The sequence below is a fragment of the Nipponia nippon genome, unplaced genomic scaffold, assembly GCF_047370975.1.
Source record: "Nipponia nippon isolate SJK-2023a ecotype South Korea unplaced genomic scaffold, ASM4737097v1 scaffold_9, whole genome shotgun sequence".
Classification (NCBI taxonomy): Eukaryota; Metazoa; Chordata; class Aves; order Pelecaniformes; family Threskiornithidae; genus Nipponia; species Nipponia nippon.
In genome coordinates this window covers 7,296,401-7,316,373 of record NW_028262413.1, presented here as the reverse complement: position 1 = coordinate 7,316,373, position 19,973 = coordinate 7,296,401, and the positions used below count along the sequence as shown (strand labels likewise).

Sequence of the window (19,973 nt, the reverse complement as noted above, 5' to 3'; positions counted from 1 at the left end):
TCTAAAGTGTAAGCAGGAGCTCTGTGATATGGGGACAAGATAGTGTGGCTATTTCATGCGAAGATTTGTCCAGAACAGGTCCCAAGGCACTTTCCCAACAAATACACTCCTGCAGTAATAACCTGCTTGATTATTAAATATAGAAATGAAACCATTACATTGTTAGTCCCTCAGAAGATCCTAACTACTGGCCAGAGCTAATTTTCCGAACAATAATTTAATACACAGCACAGATAAACTGCATACTTAGATTGAATACAAATGATGTTTCAGTGACATGAAATACGGCCTTATGCTGAGCATCACTATGGCAACTAATGACATCACGGCAGGCTTCAACCTGCACAAACCCCAACTTCTGAGGGTCTCTATTTGTTGGCGCGGATCTTTTCAGGGCTTTTGGGGGTATGAATACGTAAGCACCACAGTGTTGTCAAGGGTTTGCTATGTATGTTTACTGTCATTTGAAACATTTATTCCCTTTGTGGTTAATGCTGTTCTCATGAAGGAAACCTAATGAAAATTACTGTTTGTATTTGGTTAGTAACATTTGTTGATAACATATGGTCTGGGAATGCTTCAGCAAATAAGAGCCTTTTAATAGTAAACAGAGATATGAGTTCTATAAAGCAGATGCTGTCAAAATACACAGTGTAAGGTTGGATATTTTCTTACTTTTGCCTCTTACCCAAAGCAAGATTATCTTTCTACTTTCCCTGCTGGTGACAATGCAGTTTTTTTAAGAGAGATAAGAGAACCTGTGACCTGAAGCTGCAATTAGAAAATAAGGTTGTTTCTTGGTTCTTAAGCTTAAAATGTTTATTACGTCGCTGATGGCTTGCACATGAAAAAGATATAATATTGAGGATCTGACTGGGCCTGTAGTGCTGTAGATAATTTATGCCAAACCTCTGCTCCCTGGCACTGGTGGCAGTTTGATGCGCTGTCATAAAAGATGAAACATGTGAAACAGTGACACCAGGAGAGAAAACTTCGGAGCAAAGCTGATGAAGAAACTGAGTTCGTTAATCAGCTCTGCACTGAACATGCTCATCTGCTAAGCTCAGTTGGACAAGATTTGCTTAGAGGAGAGCAAAGTGTAGAACCATCCTCCTTGGACGCAGGAAAGAGTAAATTATTATTCCCAATAACTTTCCAAATGCAAAACCTGCTGTTTGGTATTTATGTTTGAAGAACATCTGGTCGCTGGACCACATGTCATCTGAGCCTTTTCCCAGTCATTTCAGGGAACTGCCTTTCTCCAGCAGAGGATCTAGTTTGAAGACAGTGTAAAATGAGAAAATGTCATTAATAGCGTAAGAGTGAATAGAAGTGGTTAGTGAGATATGGTATAATCCCTCATCTGACTTGCAGTATTTTAGGTTGCAGCATGTGTTCCATCACATCACTCGGAGGTGTTGCTCATGGCACGCTCTTGTACAAAAAGCACCTTGTCTGTGATTATTCTTCAAGCTTGCTTGTACGCTTTGCATGAGTTTTGAAGTGTGATGAATTTTCGGGGTCTCTGGGAACAACAGAGAAATCTAGCTCACAATGAATTATAAAAAAAGGCAAAGAAAGAGAACAAAAAAAGAAAAAAGATAAGTTTTTATCTGCTAGTTTCACATTGGGCCTCTGCGTGATCGCATGTTGGGGAGCATCCCCCTTGCAGTGGTGCGCTCTTCCCCAGTCCTCCCTCTGCCCTTCATCTTTGGCTGAGCTGTTCTCTGCTGACAAGGGCAAGTGCAGTTTTGGGAGTGCTTTCCTTGGCTCTGTCTGGAAGTTTCTGTCTGGCTTTATTTTAATAAGTTTCTAACTTTCTAAGCTGTAGAAACATAGCTTGAAACACAACTGTGAAGTCTTGAACATAAAAGCATCATGACTTTTCACCCCTTGGTGTAGAAGGTATTCTCTTCTCTGCTACTTTCAAAATTGTTTAAAGCTTACAAATAGGCATGAGTTCAAATTCTGCTTAATTTTTGTTCTGTGACCCTCTTCAGTCTGTGCTTGTTTGCCAGAAGGGAGCATTTTGCTGTATCTCAAAAACCTTAGCACAGGTGAGAAATTTGACGTGCTGGTGTGAGTGGCACCAACTGTGGAGGCTCCCCATGAGCCTATTTGAAAAACTGCAGCCCTTAGGATGTTGAACAGACTTGGTGTTTCACAGATTTCTCTCCCTATGATCTCTCTAAATCAAAGCTGACTGCGGTGTAAGGTCTGGGTATCTTTAAGAGAACCCTATGAGGATGCTCGCCAGTGCAGCTCAGGTGAGCCCTCGTGGGTGCCAGCAGGCAGCAGCTCCGGCTGCAGCACGCTGCTCGCTGGGACGGGAACAGGGCCCAGGAGGAGAGTCCCTGAAACAAAGTGCAATGGGCTGTGGCCAAACTGGGTCTTTGTCCTCAAAGTTTCCCCAAGTGTCTGGGGCCAGAGAGGAAACCTCTAGCATGACATGCTCAAGCCCATCCCCGGACCTCCCTCCAGCGGCCTGCAGGGCTGCTGCGGTTCCTACACTCGCGCAGGGAAGGTCCACTGTGGGGTGGGCTCCACTTGTAAGACTTAAAACGGCAAGTTTGGCCATAGGTGTCGGCAGACGGTGGCTGGTACCCACATGGAACGAGTTCATGTTCTCTGCATAGTCAGGCAGCTTGTGGTTCCAGGATCTTGGAGATGTCCTCTAGAAACATGCGTGTCTAGAGAGGGTTTTCACATCCTATGGGTCAATCAGCCTCCACAGCGCTGCTTTCCAAGCCACGGGACCAGCCAGGGGATGGTAGGTACTCATGGAGTACAAACAGTAGGCAGTGGTCTCAGTTCATTGTGTAGTTGGAGAGGTGGCCGCTTCCTGGCCACTACCATCCTGTCCCCAAGGAGCTGGTGTCCTGCTCTGCAGTCCCAGCAAACTAGGATTGCTCCTCACGTAATGGCTTGAACTTAAACCTGGGCTGGGCTGGAGGGCTGGGCTGGGACTCAGAATTGGGGTTTCTTCAGAGAAAGCAAACCTCACTATCAACCTGGAAAGGAGAGGTTAATTAGCCAAGAGAAGAGCAGAGGCATGAGCGATTACAGATGTCCTAGGTACGGATGCCCTCGATCCTCAACTTCTGTTGTGCCTGTACAGGCTGTCGCTGCAGGAGACATATTGTTCTTTTTAAATAAAAAAGTTCTCTTAAATTTGGTTTCATGCTGCTCCTAAATACTCTCTTTTTTTTTCCCCAAAGAACCATCATGTTTTCCAAGCATCTGTCCCACATTTCCCAAAGAAGATAATTAATGCCCTTGTCACTCAGACAGCCCAGCCACTTTGGCTTGTGCCAGAGAGGACATTTTCGGTTAACCATTGCACACCCAAGCAGCAGTGCTGCTGACCTGCCGGTTGAGCTGAACATCTCTCTGTCCTTATTTTCACAGCTGGGGCACCCAAGGAGACTTCACGACAACACACGCGCTTCCTGCAGTGAAAGTGAAGCTGTTCACAGAGAGCACGGGAGTGCTGGCTCTGGAGGACAAAGAGCTTGGGAGGGTAAGGAGATTTTGAGTTTAATAATGTTACCTCCTGGCCCTGCTTTTCTAGAGAAATCTCTCCTGTGCGGAAATATCTTTGGAGCACAACATGCTCTGCTTTTTTGCCAAGCTTCAGGAGGGAGGAAAAAAGCAAGCTCTCCACTGCTGGAAAGGAGTGCATCTCACATGCTTTGTTGTGAGTTTTTAATGGCAGCATTTCAGCTGGCTGTGCCTGCACTCAGCAAAGGCAGAGGATCTTGTGTGCGATATTGGCAGTCCGGAAAGCCTTAGAAGTTGCTTACGGAAATGGACATTCCTGAGGCAGAAAAGGGGATTATGCTGAAGCTAAAAGAGGGGATTTAAGTTTGGCAAGAGAGTGTTAAGCTGCTCTCATATCTGCTGAGCAGCCGGTGCACGGTTTGAGCATTTGAAAGCACTGACTGCGGTACTCACTGCAAAGGGCTTGAAATCCTGGCTCCCCTGGGGACTGTGGCTGAGCTGCTGGCTTCAGTGGGGCTGGACTGGGGAGTGAAATGTGGGAGTTCATTTCCTCCATCAATGGCTTTAATAGCAAAGAGATCAGATTCCCAGGGTGCTGTCCACAGAGCCATCCTTCCCACCCCACCTCTGCCTCTCACCTGTGGTCCCTAAACCAGCACCCTAGGACTGGTGGCCCTCCATCGCTGCAGCCCACAGCTCCAGAATATCTGTGGACGTCACTTTTCTGTGGCTTTGGGACACTTCAGTTAGTCTCCATGGATTTTTGGCAGCTGTATAATTTGTGTTGGCCCCAGGCATAACTGGCAGCAAACTCCCTGCCATCCCTTCCTCAGCTCTTCAAGAGTGTGAGATCTCCATGGTGAAGACCCCATGAAAACCAGTTCACGGGAAGAGAGGCTGCACCTTACACATGGGCTTGGCACCCCCCATGTCACAGCTCAGCGTGGCCTGAGTGATCTCCAGGAGCAGCCTGGGCTCTGTCAGCCCAGCTCTGCAGCATGCCTTGCTCTCCGCCTTGTCTACATGGCCAAGGCCAAGAAAGCCATGACCAAGAAAGCCACTGATCTTGTGGCAAGCCCAAGTACAGTATTTACAAATATGGACTAACCTGTTGGGATGTTTCTTGCTAACTCCATGGCTGCTTGTGCCTTGACGCAGAGGAGTCTGTGTCTGTAAAATAAAGTTTTTCCTAAGTAACGTGATTTTGTATTCATCCTATTCATACAAGTGCCAAACGTTTTTCCAGATCCTAGTGAGCTGTTGATCTAATTTATATCTTTATGGTGGAGAGTGCCGCATGTGATTTTGTCTCATACATTTTATGTTCGTTTTAGCTATTTGGATTTTTGTGTTCATGTCACGTCCTTTGTTCTTGCACTTGAGAGAGAGAAAAGCAAAGCTACCCCTTCTTTTCTCCTCTCAATCTTCTCTTCAAAGAGTTACAGCCTCTGGACTTTCCTCATCCACACCTTGATCCTTCCTTTCTCCCTGTCCTGCTCCTTTTTTCACAAAGGGGGTGACCCCACCAGGCTGCAGTACTCCAGCTGAAGACCTACAGCTGCTTTGCCTCACAGCATCATAATATTTTCAGGATTATTTTCAAAACCTCATTCTTCAAACAGCCCGGCACTCCTGCCTTTATCTGCTGCAGCATGCTGAGCAGAGCTTTTCACCCGGCCGGCCACGATGCCATTGAGGACTTTTTCCCCTGAGTGGTTACACTCGGTGTAGACCCACTTGCTTTGTAAGTCTTGTTTCCACTGGCAGCCATGAGCGGTGCTGACTTTGCTGGTCTCGGGAAACAATTAGCTGTGCGTGTTGTTCTGAGAAAGACGTCAGCCCCCAAAGCAACCCCTCTTGCCCTGAAATGCTGATGAGCCAGCCCCGCCAATGGGCTTTAATTCTCAGTCCAGCGGGAAGCCATCCCTCAGCTCTGAGCTTCTGCGGTCCAAAGGACGTGTGCCAGCAGCGGCTAGCGCGGGGAGCTGGACGGTGACTTCCCCTGGCCCGTGGCCACCAGTCGGCCGAACTTCAAAGGGATGCTCGGTGTGCCCGGAGCGGCCGAGAGGCGACACGTGTCTGCTCAGGCTGCATCAGGATTTCTTTTTTAATGAAATAATGAAACCAGGAGCGCGTTAAGCCCCTGGTTTAGCTGTTGGAGTGGGCACAAACCTGTCTGCACGGAGAGAGGAGGGAAGCAGGTTTTACACACAAAAACACCCGTGCTCAGCCACCCTTTGAGAAGCGGCTTTATGCTCTGCCAGGCATGTACAATGCTCACTTTCTATTGCGAGTGTTAAATTGGCATCTGGCTGGCACTCCTCATTTCACCACTTTTATCGAAGGGAGAGCTGGAAAATGCTCCCAAGCCCTAAACTGCTGGATGGGCAGCTGAAGGCATGGGAATACATCCTGGCCCTATTGAAGCTGGTGGCAAGGCTCCCATGGATTTCAGCCATGCCAAGACTTCATCTACTGAGAGCAAGGAGGGGAAGGGCCATGAATTACAACAACACTGACCAAAGTTTATGCGCCTTTTGATGAAAAAGAGTTAGAAATCAAAGTAGAGAGCATCCCAAACACCAAGAGTGGCTGCTGCCTCACTGAGAGATGCAGTTTAGTGTATGACCTGCCTTGCAGTGGGTCCTTGGAGGCTGCCCAGAATTTGAGTCCATCCGTGTTTCTAAGAACAGCCCACCTCTCATCTTCAGGGTTTGCTTAAATGTGGTTTTTTTCCAAGAGTGATGCAGTAGAGACTGATGTTTCTCAGTTATCTGTGTAACTAATAACAGCTTCAGATTCCTGCCAGAAAAAGCATTAGTCTAATTCAATAAAAGAAGTGATAAATAATGTTGAAGAATAACAGTGAAGTCGAGGATCTACTGATGTTAACCTCAGTCTTTGGAGGAGGCAATAAAATTATCTTTAAAATCATTCATCAGAGGGTAATAGCGCCAAGGATAGTTTGGTGGAAAACAGCCCCTAGGTTGTTGACTCAGCAGTAAAGTTGAAGAGCAGAGGAATACCAGATTAGAGTCTGGGCTGGAGTTTGACAGGGGCGCGGACTAAGCGTGAGCAAGGAATGAGTGATGGCAGCACAGCAAATAACGAGGGTGAATGCTGCCATTTGTGAAATCATTTGCTTGCGTAAAGGTTAATGGATTTAAAGGAGATTCATCTCACTACAGGACAGTGGAGACTTGAATGAATTTGTGCCAGGCAAAGTCACCTCTGAGAGTGAACCCATCAGAAGAGGAATGGGCATAGGAGGGGGAGGGTTAAAGCCACCTCAGAGGCTTATACGGAAACACCAGGAGAAGATGGTGGATGGGGTGTAGTTCTGGGAGAACACTCTGGCTCTTTGAGGGAGCTGCTCTGCTTTGTAAGGGTAATGGGTGAGTGGGAAAGGCACAGCTATGATCAGGAGAGATTACTCGCCTCGTGGAGCCTTTCAGTTTCTTTGATGGCCCCAGCACTTCCATTGGTGTTCATCTGCACAGCTCTACTGCGGTCATTGGTGTTGCACTGATTTACCCCAGCTGGAGACCGCCCCATCGTTTCCTCCCTGCATGAAATGGAAGCAGAGAGTCCTGCAGCCGCTGATGTCATGACATGCGATGCAGATTTTATCTGCTGTCGTAGTGCAGTCAGACACACCAGCCTATGTAAAATGTTGCCTAGTGCATCCAGTCTTAACAGTAAGCAAAAAATCAAACCAGCTTCCCCACAACCTGATAGTAGCAATAGATGAACCATTTTAGGTAGAGCTTTCTGAGCCCTCAAAACAGCTCACCTCACATGGGAGATGTCAGGAAGGCTGGAGGCTGACTGAGTTGTGTGAGGCTGAAAGTGGGGGATTGCAGTGGGCAACCTCAGCAAAAACTTGTTGCTGGTTTGCTAATCGCAGCAGTCCGCCATCACGTCTAGACTGATTTACCGGGACAGTTGCAAGTGCGTTTGCCACAGTTTTTCCTTAAGCAATGGGAACTGATAATGCAGTTCTGTTCTGCACAGCCCCATGAACAATGGCACAGCAGACACAGGAGCCAAAGAATATATGAACTAATCTCAAAATAATAAGCTGTACTTTAAAAAAGCAATAAAAAGCCACTGATGGTGGCTATTCACTGGTGTGAATATAAATTTCCACACTGACTTTTAGGGGAAAAGTAGCTCATCTGTTGTGCTTTTGTTCCCCATTAAAACCCATTTTGTGAATAATTTTTCCCTTTAACATTGTTGATTTTCACGCTTGCAGGTTGTTCTCCACCCTACTCCCAATAGCCCGAAGCAATCAGAGTGGCACAAAATGACTGTTTCCAAAAACTGCCCGGATCAAGACCTGAAGATCAAGCTTGCTGTGCGAATGGATAAGCCTCAAAACATGAAGCACTCTGGGTAAATGCTTGGTTCGATCTGAACTCAATTTGTTTTGAATGCGCATTAGAAAAATTCTCTTTCTTAAGATTCTGGAAGAGAAACCCTTTTTCTCAAGCTCACAGGAGGTCAAAAGAAAGATAAATATAAAAATGGCATTAGTTCAGTCATTTATAATGCACTTTCCATATTCTTAGCATCGTCTTTTTAATGCATATCAGCCAAACAGTTTAAATTTTAAACAGTATTCCTCAGGAAATTGCTAGGTTATTTTTTTTCCTGTAAGGAAATAATAGGTGAACTGCCTGACTCTTAGTGAGAATGGTATAATTTCTTAAGTTATTCTGTGTTTCCCTGTACTGACTTTGCAGAACCTGAAGCACAGCGCACCTTCGGCTTGAAATAAACTCCAGTGTGATCATCACTATTTATACAGAGATACACAGCACGATTAAATAGCAGTTGCCTGGAGTGGGCAGTTGCCTGGAGTAGGACTAATGATCTGGAAGGCTAAAAGGGTAACCTCTCCCCTCCAGATGTGAGTGTCAGAGGATCTGGGGCCAGGGAGATCACTGACTGCCACCCCTGGCTTCCACCTTCCTGCCATGCAATTACAAATTAGATCATCCTTGGGAAGATCTAGCTAACGGCATTGGCAAGGCTTTCCTCTGTTTGCTCTTCAGAGCTGAGGATGTGGTAAAAAATAGAAATTTTAATTTTCGTAGTGTTTTGTTAGATTCAATCCATTATTAGATGGTTTGGATCACTCATCTTTTTTTTAATTCCTTCTCCTCCTCCTCCTGTCTTCTCTGCTAATGAGATCAGAGCCAATAGCCACATATGAAGTTTAATTTTTCCACCACGACCACAGGCACCAAAACCAAGAAAGGACAGTTCAGCTGTCCTGCCTGCTTCCTTGACTGCAGCTGATAGCAACAGGGCTGAGCAGTCCAGGCTTTTCTCAGGCTTTCTTCAACTAACATTTGATTTACAAGATGCTGCTTAAAATTATGAGGTTTGTAATATTAGCTTGCTGAGATTGATTGTCATTCTGTTGATGTTAGCGGCAATAGCAAAAAGGACAATTATTTCCCTGTTCTTGAACTAGCCAAGGACTCAGTGCCCACATTAGCATGACTTGGAGTTTTGTGGCTTAAACGTTCACCAAGAGTATGTTGGATCTCTTCTGGCATAAGGAACCACTAGCATAACCAAAAAGGAATTGTTTTTCTATTTATTGAGCCAGAACTAAAGTCATTATGATACATAAAACACATTAATGCTAATAATGTCCTTGTGTTTATTATTAGTCTGGTGCTGCCACTATTTTTGCCAGTGTTTGTATTACAGTGTCACAGTGGCCTCTTCATCACAGAGATTAAATGCTAATTTTGACATTAATTTTAGAAGTCAATTCTTCCTTTGTAGAAAACAGTAAATTTGCTCCTTCTTGGAAATTACTCAGTTTGCTTGAATATCTGTAGCCAAGCAATTTCTAGGAATTCATCTTAAGCAGTTCAGAGAAGTGTCCTGGTTTAGTCAGTCCAGTGGATACTGGGATCCCAGGTACTGGTTTTGATGTAGTAAGTATTCCTCTCTTTGACAGTTCCCCTCAGCCAAATGGTTTTGTGAAGGCTTAAGGCAACATTTGGGGTTTCTCTCCCTTAATTCTTCCATTGCAAATGTGTTCTTCACCCATCCAACCATGTCGTAGCTATTCACTGGCATTAAAGGGCTTCTAAATTCTGAGCAAGTTGTGAAAGACAAAGAAGAAAAGAGAATTAATACTGTGTAACATTAAGACTGGGAGGTTTTTGTGTCACCTTCTTTACAGGTTATTTGTTCAGGCTAGAAATGCACACCTTCATGAATGCTGCTGAGCTTAAAAGTCTTGTAATTATTCCTGCTTGTGTATTAACTTCTGTTTCTAGGTGTGAAGAAAACATACTGAAAAGCAAGAGCACAACAGATAGTCACTTACGTTCTGAATTCACCTATTCTTTTCTCCTAGATATTTATGGGCCATTGGTAAAAATGTTTGGAAGAGATGGAAGAAACGATTCTTTGTCCTGGTCCAGGTAACAGATTTAACTAGAAGCAATCTTAAATCACAACATGAAATATTTAAGTCTTTGTTCTGACCATTTTCAGTGTGGTATAATTGATGCAGAGCTGTGGTTCTGTGTAGGGTGTTTGTTAAGTGATGGATTTTTTTCCTAAATGTATACAACTTCTCAAGGATATCCCAGTTGCAGCCACGAATTTCCTGATGCAAATGAATGCTTGGTGAAATGGAGAACCAGTTTTAGTGAGGAATTAATAAGATGAGGAGGAAGCTCTGTCTGTCTTGGCTGGAAGTGCTTGGGTGCAAATGTTCCCTTTTGAGCCTCCAGGTACAATTTGAAGTCCGTTGAAATCTGCAGAAGTTTCATCACTGGCTACATCAGAGTCAGTATTTCGTTCTTGACGTTTATCTTGCCTTCGCGTTCATTACTGCCTCTCATTGTCTGCAGCTCTTATCAATCATTTTGCAATGTCTTTATTCCTTTTTCCCTTTTTTCTTTTTTTCACTTTCTGCCCTCCCAGTTTCAGTAGACCTGTATATTTGACCATGGTTAAGAATTTCAAGGAAACAGGGAGGAGATGTCCTCTGTGACCTAAAAGGATCTGGTCAGTACTTGGTGTGTTAGATCTTCCCTCACCTTCCCAAGGACAGCTGAAACCACTGCATTGGCCACAGAAGTGTGGGGCCCCAATCTGAGCAGCTCCATCTTCACACCAGCCTGATAAAGCCACGGAGTCCTCTTGGGTCCATCTCTCTCTCCCTGCTCTCTGGGTTCCCCAGGGTATGTTGTCTCCAAGTATGAGAAATAAAAGCTTTGTGCAGGGTCCTGTGATGAAAGCAACACAGAGGTGCTCTGATAGAATAACATGGGATCCAACTGAGGTCTTGTGCCAGCACAGATCCAAAGTGATCAAGTCAGAGGGTGAAATCCTACTGCTGATGAAGCAGATGGCAGGTCTGCCACAGAGGGGCCAGGATTTCACCTGTATGTAAGAACTGAGATGGTGTAAACCAGGTGCACCAGGCTCCACATTTCGGATGGAGCATGCTTGTGTGCTGGCTTTCCTGGGCTGGTAAGGGGAGGAGTCCACTAAGTCCATCTTCCACCTTACACAGCTGGCTTCTCTGGTCCTAAATCACCTGGTGTAAACTGGTTAGTTTGTTTTGAGTTAATTATTACTCCAAGTTCAACTGTCTCAGTAGGAAGCTTAGTTGCATTCCCCGTTTGTCCATTGCTGCCGGCTTCCATGGCATTAAACTATGTGGCAGATAAGAAAATACATCCTGAGGAGGTAAAAGGGATTCATGATGGGTGTGACGGATGTAAGTAGGAGGCCATTTGGAGAGACCAGTTGAGTACCTAGTCCAATAACCAAGTATGATCAGCAGTGACAGTTTAAGTGCTCGTGTTGTACTCCAAATGGGGTCAAAATGGCCACAGAAGTGGGGGAGTTAGTGTAGAGCAGCCACAGGAGATGCCTCTATCTGCCCAAGCAGTATATTTAGATTTAGGTAAAAGTGATGGATTTAGGATCTGTGTAATCCATTCCTAGAGGCATCTGGTTTGCAAACGCACCGTCCGTGCAGGGACTGGCCAGGTCTCTGGTGAGGTAGGGGTGCTTGGCACCTCGCAGGGTAACGCAGTGTCTTGCAGAGCTGAGCCACTGGAGGTAAATCCCAAACTGTTTCCTGGGTAGGAAGCAGCAGAGGCCATAATGAAGGAAAGGCCTTTTGGGAACATTATGCAGTGACCCTCTTCTTGGGTGGGGATTGAGGGGTTGCTTTTCTCTGTATGTTTCCTTTATTATGTTCTGAAATTAAGTTAAAAGTGCTGTGGCAGTCTGTGATCACCTGTAGAGCAACTAGTATTGCTTTTCCCTGAGAGACGATTCGTTCCTGTTAGACCAAGTTCTCAGTCCCTTTTTCCCCATGAACAGGGATTCTCCAAAGCAGAGAATCCTCTTTCCTAAAATAGCTTCTCCCATAAATAAATCTATTGATACTCTGCCGTGCAAGGGTTTGCAGGCTCAGACATGGATTCCCGCGTCTGTCTCAAGGAGCCTTTCTTCCGGCCTTTCTTTGTGGTTGCAGTTACTTCTCTAGTTTTCAGTTGCTCTATATTCTCCAGCTTGCTGTGGAATTGAAGCTCTCAGAGTTATTCCATGTTTTCTCATGTTACTAGGTCTGTATTCGTCAGTTGGCATATAAAAGCAGAATTTGGCCAGAAAAGCAATTCATCTGAATAAGATGAGCAGACTTTTGCCCCCAGAGAGTCTCTGTAGCCCACCTCAGAAATTCCAGCTGCCACTGCAGCTTCTCTGTTATGTTACCGTTTGCTCAACATTTGGTGCAATGTAAAGTGTTCTGCTGTACATCAAATATAAACAAGAAACACTCTCTATGCAGTCCCTCAGATGTAGTTTGAGCATATTGAACATGTCAGCAGGCAATAAAGATGGAATAAAAATACTTTGCTGTCCGTATGTTTGTCATTTGCTTTTCATGCAATGCAAAGGATGGGTGCCGATACGAACGGGGATTGGCAGCAAAGGTGTTGATGTCCAGGATGCTCTGAACTCTGCTAAACCTCAGACAGAGAATAACCCTGGCAGGAAGGTGAGCTGGCTCCGTTACGTAAAGAACAGACAAGGAGCAGCCCTTGTTTCAGGAGCTTGTTCATCCACACCAGGCTCCTGCTTGCACCAGAGCTGAGAGATGAGTCCAAAGCATAAAGTCTGTTTGGGATATAGTGGTCTGGTCAGTCTGTGACACTGCCAGGAGGGCAAGGCTGTAAGTTCAGATGAATAACTAACCGTTTCCGTTCTGATCCCTTGTCTCTGTCCCTTATCTGTAGCATCTGCTATTGCAGCTCTGTCTCCTCTCCCGTCCCTTGCAGAGTAACCTTGTCCTCCCGGTCCTGTGCCCTCTCCTGCCCCTCTTTCCCCATTTCAGATGGATGCAGCCTCAGTTCCTTCGGTGCTATTGGGTGGTACTGCTCTGCCTTCTGGTACCAGTGGTTAAGAAATTAATGGTAATAAATACTCAAACTCTTCATAACCATCTAAACAAGGCACAAAGGTGCCAAACTGCATGGGCGGCACCAAGGAGGAAGGTGTTGATGGCAGTTTGTCTCTTTTGTGTCAGTGATGCCTCGCCGGTATGAACGGAGGCTTTGCGTGAGTATATAGAAAAAGGAGCTCTGCAGGGAGCATTTCCAGTGCTAGCTGGATTCTGTGAGCTCTGGAGAGCAGGGGAAAGGAGCAATAACTGCCTTGTAATTTGGGTGGAATAATCCCTCGCACCTTCTGTGTCTGTGTAGCTGCGAGGGTTGCACAGGAGAGATGATTTGTTTGGGTGGAGCGGGTGAGAGCGGTTCCTTTGTGCCGTTTCTAGAACTGGGCCTCACCTCTCGCACATGCATTGCTGGGTGGACTTGGTTCAACCCCTCGGAGAAGGTTTACAGCATGGCGCGGCTGTCAGAGCTGCTGTGTATGCTCCTCCAGCATGCACCCATGCATTAAGAGGGGATAGTTTTCTCTTTCGAATGAATCGCAGTCCTCTCTGCATGCTGCCCACCCTTCTCGTAGACACCCTTTGAGATGAGCAGCAGAAGAGCAGAATACTGATTAGATGTAAATTACATGGCAGAGACTCGTTACTTGCCTAATTTTAAATCATGAGATATGCAGCGTGAAAGTGATGGCAGAATATGGCCCTGAGCTTGGATGGAAATGGTCCGCAGCATCACAAGTGAGGAAAATGCTTCGTAAAGGCAACAGTAATGCCAGTGGCAGTGGTAAGCGAAAGCAATGGAGCAATTCAGGGCAAAGTTCTCCGTGACTGGTTAGGAAAGAAAATGTACATCCATCACAGATGTTATAAGTATTTCCTAAGTTGCTATATCAGCTGCCTGAGCACAATATACAAATTCCAGCCAGTTTGCCAATTAGACCCTTGATCATGCAAAAGCTGGGATTTTTGATAGCTGACAGAGCTTGTATTAATTCTTTGCAAGGTCTAACGTGCTGTACTGGCAACAACACTATTGTTGGTTCTGGTGGGTTTGCTGGCTTTGTGATGGGAAATTTCTTATAATGATTCTTAAGGGCAAGTGAATTAATTACATTGAGATTTCAGACTGAATCTGTCCTTCTCTTGTCATAACCCCATTTCTGTGCTCTGGCAGCATATGGGAAGTAACACTCCATGGTACCTGGATGACATGTCTGCTGAGTAGCTTGGAGCAGTTTTTGGCTGGTTGTGTCTGATGGTGTTTGCAGAATGTTGTTGGAACCAGATCAACTCTCTGCAGATTAAAACCAGTTGCAGGGTCTGCGCCTGGATCTATTGTTCTAGTGACAGACTCCCTGAACTCATTATAATTTAGACTAACAGTGACAGTTCCTGCTTTTAGCAAAACCCAGCTGACTCGGGATAAAATGAAATGAAGTAAGTGTTCAGTAACTCTGAATAACCAACAGAATTTGAAAATAATTCGGCAAAATTGCAGTGTACTACACCAGTGGTCCTAGACTGTGGTCCTCAAGTCAAGGTAAATGACCCGTAGCTGGTCCCCATAATCATATTAAATGATGTTTTCAGTTAGACCCTCACTGAGAACTGGGCATAGGTGGTGATTCTTGAGAAACCTTGAGTGTTGATGATAAATACAAGATGTTTGGGAACTGCTGGTTAAATAGATGCCACAGCTCATTACACCTGGCTATGGTAGGTCCTGCATGTCCCATCCGTACTCACGTCGGATGGCTTCCCATCATGCAGCCCTGGCTGAAGAAAGCATACGAACACCTCCTGCTTGAAGGAAGAAGTTAGGACAACTGCTGTCTGCAATTGTTGAGGGCTGAATGGATGTGCTGAGATGTGAAAACAACAGTTTCTTTAAGCTAGACAATTTCCTCTGCTCATTTGTGTCAGGAAAGGGCTTGGGAGGCAATGTACAGCTGCAACCAGAGGACAAGAGTCTCCCATCAAAGTGGAAAGCTGTATTACAGCTGGCAGTATCTTAGCACAGTTTCTCTCCCTTGGGACAAAATGCATGCTGTTAATCTAGGAAAGGTCCGTTTAAGAATTTAACCCAAGTGGGGCGGTGTTTTGTCAACAGCGAGAAAGGGGGAGGCGGATGACTGAGCTCGGAGTGTGAGGGATGACGATTAACAGGTTTGAGCAGGATCCTGGGGAAAGCGGTGCTCGCGAGAGCAGGAGTCTCTGGTGGAAAAACAAGGACGAAGTCAGGACTGGTTAATACATATCTACTGTATTTATTAATCAGTCGGATTATATAGCTGGTGACAGAATATGGTTGAGTGCCAAGAAAGTCAGATCTAATTTAGCAGCCTGGGAATAGTGAACTTTGGCATTTGTCTCCCGCTGTCTGCTTCCCCTTTCCTGAATTTCTTTGTCTTTTTTTCCCACTTTCTTTTCCTTCTGTTCTTTTGTCTCAAATTATTTCTGAAAGCATTTTCCCTTTTTTGTAATGAACCAGCCAGGGCAGCCTTGGATAATTTCCCTTCTTTTAGTTTTACTCAGTTCAGCTTCCTTAGATGCTCCTTTCCTGGCCCTCATCAAGTCCCTGGATGAAATCCCAGCTGCTTTGAGAGTTTGTCCCTCGCTGGGCAGAGATTTCTCCTCTGTCTTCCTTCAGTTTCCTCTCTGTATCTGTGGTTTTTCCAATTACTCAAACCATTCATCTTGCCCATCCCATCTGCTCGCTCGCTTTCATACTCAGCTATGGTTCGGTGTGAACTCAGCAGGCTGTAAGATTAATTTCTGCTATTAACTGTTTCACTTGTCTGGCCACTTCTAAGCTTCTACAGAGAGCAGGCTCTGTAAAGCACAGTATTTTAGAGGACTGATGAAAGGCAAGCTGCAATCTCTACTTGACCCTACAGTGCTGTTCAGCAGCGAAGCACAATCGTGACATACCGAGCTTTCTAGAATCTCGTTTTGTTGGGTTTTGCTCTACCACCGCTTGTAAATGGAAGGAGCCACATGGCACTGATAGCCAGGGCATCAGCTTCATTCTGACCCCAAGCAGTAAATGCTTTAGACAGCAGGACAGGACAGACAGGCTGGTATGCCAGTCCTTGAAGTCAGTAGCTCGAGTTGTTTAGGTGCAGGCACTCTGCATGGCACCATTGGCACCTTTTCCAGAGGCCGTCAGTAGCCGTCTGCTCCCTCCAGCCTGATCCTCACCTGCCTCCTGCCAGCAGGCTCTTCGGCAGTCCTGAGCTTGGTCTTTGCGCTTGAGCTGTGTGAGTAGAGAAGTAGGACGTGAACCCAGAGGAGCCCTGGCTCATTGCATGTTGTAGACCCACCTGTAGGTTTCTCTTAGAGGTCTCTTCTAATAATGATGTAGAGCAGCTTCTTCCAAGGAAACCATGTGAATGCTAAGAGGAGAGACCAGTTTCCTTTGCCTCTGTCCCAGGATGGCTCCATCTGTCTTTTATAACTTTTAACATGAGAAGCATAAGCTCTGAAATGCCTGCGTGTGTTTCCGTATGTTACTGTTGTGTTGGTGTGGTTGACTCATTGATAGGGATGAAGAATATTTTCTGGTTCCAAAGATGAGAGGAATTATTTGTACATGAAGAAGAGCTTGAAATTCAGACCTCATGTTCCGGGTCAGAGAAGAAGAAACTGAACTACTGAATGAATTTTACCTGTTGCTATAGAGTGTACACGAGAGGAAGAAAACATTAGTCATATTAATGCTTTCAATCAATGTCGGCGTAGGTTAGCACTGACTCATTTCAGGAATTAAATTTATCACTCAGTCCCTGAAGTTCAGGCTGTCTAACACAGAGGAATCAAATCCTCACCGCTCAGATGAAATCTCCAGGATCTTACCATAAATAAAGCACATTCAAGAGTTTCTCCAGGAGATGGCAGCAATATACTGCAAGTCTAACTGAACGAACACTGCAGGAGTCGTCTGAATATTGTGCTGTGGGGCACTAGGTTATTTTTAGATTTCTTCGTGTTAATCTTTTTAATTTTTGTGTTGCCGGTACGATGGTATGCATTCAAAGTTCATAGCATAGAATATGCACGGGTGTGCTCCTGCTATTGGTCTGTTACTTGTCAATCTTTCGTCAGTGCTGGTAGTTTTAAGGAGGATGCAAGATGCTTAAAGCATCACTTTTAGTCTTACTCCCACAAATGTGTTAATGATAGGGTTTATTCTTAGGTGGCTTTTGGAGCTGTTCCTGGAGGAAGGCACGGTGCAGGCAAGGCTGCTGAGAGCAGGCTGGCAGCTAGCAGAAGCCCGTAGAGGGCAGCAATATACCGAGCGCCGGCTGGGAGACACTACGCCAATAGACGGGTCCCCTGACTTAAATAAATGACATTTTATTAGCTACAGAGGCCACTAAAATAGGTACTGCATGTGTATTTGTAGCCGAGTGGTTTGTCTGGAGTTTGAAGACAAAATCCCCCAGCCCAGCCGCTCGCCCATCATTCAGGATCTCTCCCGACTTCCAAAAAATGACGAGCACGATCCATTGCCACCCACCAGAGTTTTAAAGTTTCCTCCAGAGGTCAAGAAAATGTCCAGACTAATAAAATTACGTCAGGCATCCAGGATGTGACACAACCTTAACAAAGTCATTTGAAATCATTTGACAGTAAATTTCCCCGTGAGTTCCTAGCCTGGGGCACGGAGAATCCTCTCCTCTCCTCCCCGGACAAGCGTCTCGCCGACCATCCAGATTGCAGCACGCCGGGTACGCGCGGGGTCTTGATGCGGCCTGATGGCCTCCTAAAGGCGATTCGGGAGCCTGGCAGGGCCCCTGCAGCTGAGTCGGCTTCCGTCAAGAGCTTGACGTTGAATGTATCGTGTCATGCAGATGGTACCTCAGAGGAGTGAGAGCTGCCATTTACAGCACTGATGACAACAACTGCCGAGATCAGTGGGATCTTAAGATTGCTTTAATATGACTGGCACCTAGCAATTTAGCTCACATTGTTTGTGACAGGGTGTCACTCTTGCACTTGTCTGGGGATGAATGATAGAGGGTTTTAAAGCATGGAGCTTCCTCTTTTGGAGGAAATCAAACCGCTGTATGTACTGATGCGGAGAATTAGATGCCTGCCGCAGCAGGGTGTGTTAAGAGAGCTTTGCAAAAGCCTGGTAAAAAGTTTCGTCTGCCTTGTATGGGCAATGACCGTCAAAATTACCCCACCGCCCCCAGTCCCTGTAAACACGCCGTCAGCGTACGGCATTTGTAAGCGCTTTGGATTGCCTTGTCGTGATCACCCGGTGCCATCTTAGCTTTGTGATTTTCTTCAGGTTAGTCAATATACATTTGCTATGTGCAGCTACCGGGAGAAAAAAGCTGAACCTCAAGAGCTGCTGCAGCTCGACGGATACACTGTGGACTACACCGACCCGCAGCCAGGTACGAGCTTGCTGCTGCGCCCGCAGGTGCTCGTGCTCACCACGCTGCCTACGGCTCCCGAACGGGAGTCCTCTCTCTCTCTCCCTGCTCGCAGCTGAACTGTGATCAGCATTATTATAAATATGTTTGTGTTTATACTGATCATTAGCTATGCATGACTTTACTATGAATAGATCTAAGGAATTGAGCTAGGAGCTGCAGCAGAGGAGGGAAAGATTCGTCTTCTCTAGGGAGCCTAAGTGAATTAGATGCTTAAATCCCAATGAAATTTGATTGTGAACTGAATGCTCAAATTGAGCGATGATCCTAACCTGTGCCTTCAGATTATATTCCCTAAATAGAAGGTTAGCAGCTATGCCTGTCCTTATTGTGGAAAATATTTATGGGACCAACCCAGCATTTTCACCTGCCCCATCTTCTCTCTGATAGATGTGAGTGGAAGGGGCAGGATTAGAAAGCTCCCTGGTACCTGGAGGTACCTGTTGTGTACATGGTGCTGAGACCCTTCTTCAAGTGGAGGACCACCACATTTCTTTTATTTTGGTGGAGCGACACATTGAGCATGGTGATCCTCACCATGCCCTGGATAATGGTAGCCCCAGAGGAGATGAAGAAAGACGCAGTAGGCTGGTTGTCAAGACCTTGATTCCAGGTTGATTCCAGTGTTAGGGAGATGGGAAGATGGTTGCCGAATCAGGGCAAAGAGAGAAATAAGCACATCACCCAAGCACCTTTTGGGCAGCGTGAGCACTGGTGCACTCACTCTAATGGGAAACCTCCCACCGCATCCCCTAAAACTCATTTTTAATGGGGTCCAGTGGTGCAACATGCACGGGACCTGCACAGACAGGGCTGTAGGTGAGAGAAGCAATTAATCCGAGTGTGTTGGGGCATGTTTTAGTAATCACGGTGCAGGATGCTACCTGGGGACCTGGCGGGCTCTCTCGCAGGTGAGCTTGGTGCAGGGAAGGGGACTGAGCTCAGCCAGGAGCCGGGGGCAGTGCACGGCTGGCTGGGGGGACAGCCGGGACGGTGGTGGGGTGGGAAGCTGGGGGAGATCCCCTAGCTGGCCTCAAAGTCTGCAAAACTCTGCTGTCACTTCCTCTCCTGCCAGGTTTGGAGGGCGGCAGAGCATTCTTCAACGCTGTGAAGGAAGGAGACACGGTGATTTTTGCAAGTGACGATGAGCAGGACCGTATCCTGTGGGTCCAAGCCATGTACCGAGCGACCGGCCAGTCTCACAAACCTGTACCGCCTACCCAAGTGCAAAAGCTAAATGCTAAAGGAGGAAATGTACCCCAGCTAGACGCCCCAATCTCTCAATTTTGTAAGTAAATAAGTTCTCCTAGAGAGCAGAAGTCTTTGATGGAAAGGTTTTCTGCACTGATGTAAATCAATATTCGCACACATCTTTCTGACTCCAAAATGAATTTTTTTTCATTACCATTAAGCTGCTTTTTACATCAGTGGATCCTGACCCAGTTAACCTGTGTGTTTAGCACAACCAAACCCAAGAAAAAAATTCCTTGGGGAACTCGTCAATGAGTATTTTAAAGTGCAATACTTGATGGAGGAGAGACTGGGATCTGAGAGCCTGAGACCCAGCTTGCTTT

General features: G+C 45.9%; 1 protein-coding gene across 8 annotated transcripts in view; it reads left to right on the top strand.

The window, feature by feature from the left end:
- CADPS (calcium dependent secretion activator) overlaps positions 1-19,973 on the top strand; it is a 223,542-nt gene that overhangs the window by 104,171 nt on the left and 99,398 nt on the right. For all 8 annotated transcript variants that reach the window (XM_087743393.1, XM_087743388.1, XM_087743392.1 and 5 more), the window contains exons 7-11: positions 3,409-3,520; positions 7,760-7,899; positions 9,890-9,956; positions 18,252-18,360; positions 19,475-19,687. In XM_087743393.1, the coding sequence (XP_087599519.1) occupies positions 3,409-3,520; positions 7,760-7,899; positions 9,890-9,956; positions 18,252-18,360; positions 19,475-19,687 (641 nt within the window). The remainder of the gene's footprint in view (positions 1-3,408; positions 3,521-7,759; positions 7,900-9,889; positions 9,957-18,251; positions 18,361-19,474; positions 19,688-19,973) is intronic.